This window comes from Echinops telfairi, unplaced genomic scaffold (assembly GCF_000313985.2).
Source record: "Echinops telfairi isolate 266 unplaced genomic scaffold, ASM31398v2 ScPeMD7_655;HRSCAF=1070, whole genome shotgun sequence".
Classification (NCBI taxonomy): domain Eukaryota; kingdom Metazoa; phylum Chordata; class Mammalia; order Afrosoricida; family Tenrecidae; genus Echinops; species Echinops telfairi.
Genome location: NW_022104553.1, coordinates 18907416 through 18908007, shown reverse-complemented (window position 1 = coordinate 18908007; position 592 = coordinate 18907416). Strand labels below are relative to the sequence as shown.

General features: G+C 63.2%; 1 protein-coding gene across 1 annotated transcript in view; it reads left to right on the top strand.

Moving 5' to 3' along the window:
• The first annotated feature begins 395 nt into the window (after positions 1-395).
• The window catches only part of PPP2R1A (protein phosphatase 2 scaffold subunit Aalpha), a 17010-nt gene continuing 16813 nt past the window's right edge, over positions 396-592 (top strand). Inside the window, exon 1 of the mRNA XM_004715662.3 lies at positions 396-503. Coding sequence (XP_004715719.2) covers positions 426-503 — 78 coding nt within the window. The 5' untranslated portion in view covers positions 396-425. The remainder of the gene's footprint in view (positions 504-592) is intronic.

Sequence of the window (592 nt, the reverse complement as noted above, 5' to 3'; positions counted from 1 at the left end):
ATTTCCCACCCCCCACATGACGTAATGCATTCCTAGCGACACATGCGCAGAAGCCTTCTTTGGGACTCGCTGAAGGACAGGCTTCGCCTCCGCCCAAACCCGTCCCTCATTGGCTCGGGTAGAATCATGGTCGCTAGGATACCATGTACTTCCGTTTCCTTCCCCCCCGCCCCCTCCTAGGCTTCAGCGAGACTACGTTCGTCCATTTGGCCAATGGCAGGCGGACAGTGGGCGGGACTTCATCCGCTCGGACCAACGAAACGCAGGCTTAGTTGGGCGCAGCGCAGCCAATGACCGCGGGGCAGCCCCTGAAGAGTGGCTAGGGCACCCCCACGCCCATCTTCACTCCTCCCAGCCCCGCCCCTTCCCAGCCCTGCTTTAGCACGGCGCTGGCCGCAGTCTGACAGGAACGGGACAGAGCCAAGATGGCGGCCGCCGACGGCGACGACTCGCTCTACCCTATTGCGGTGCTCATAGATGAGCTCCGCAACGAGGATGTTCAGGTGCGGAGGGTACAGGGAGCTCGGGAAACCCGGGAATGAAGACATGGGAATTCGGGAGGCCCTCGCGACCCGGCTCCGCGCTCGCCGGG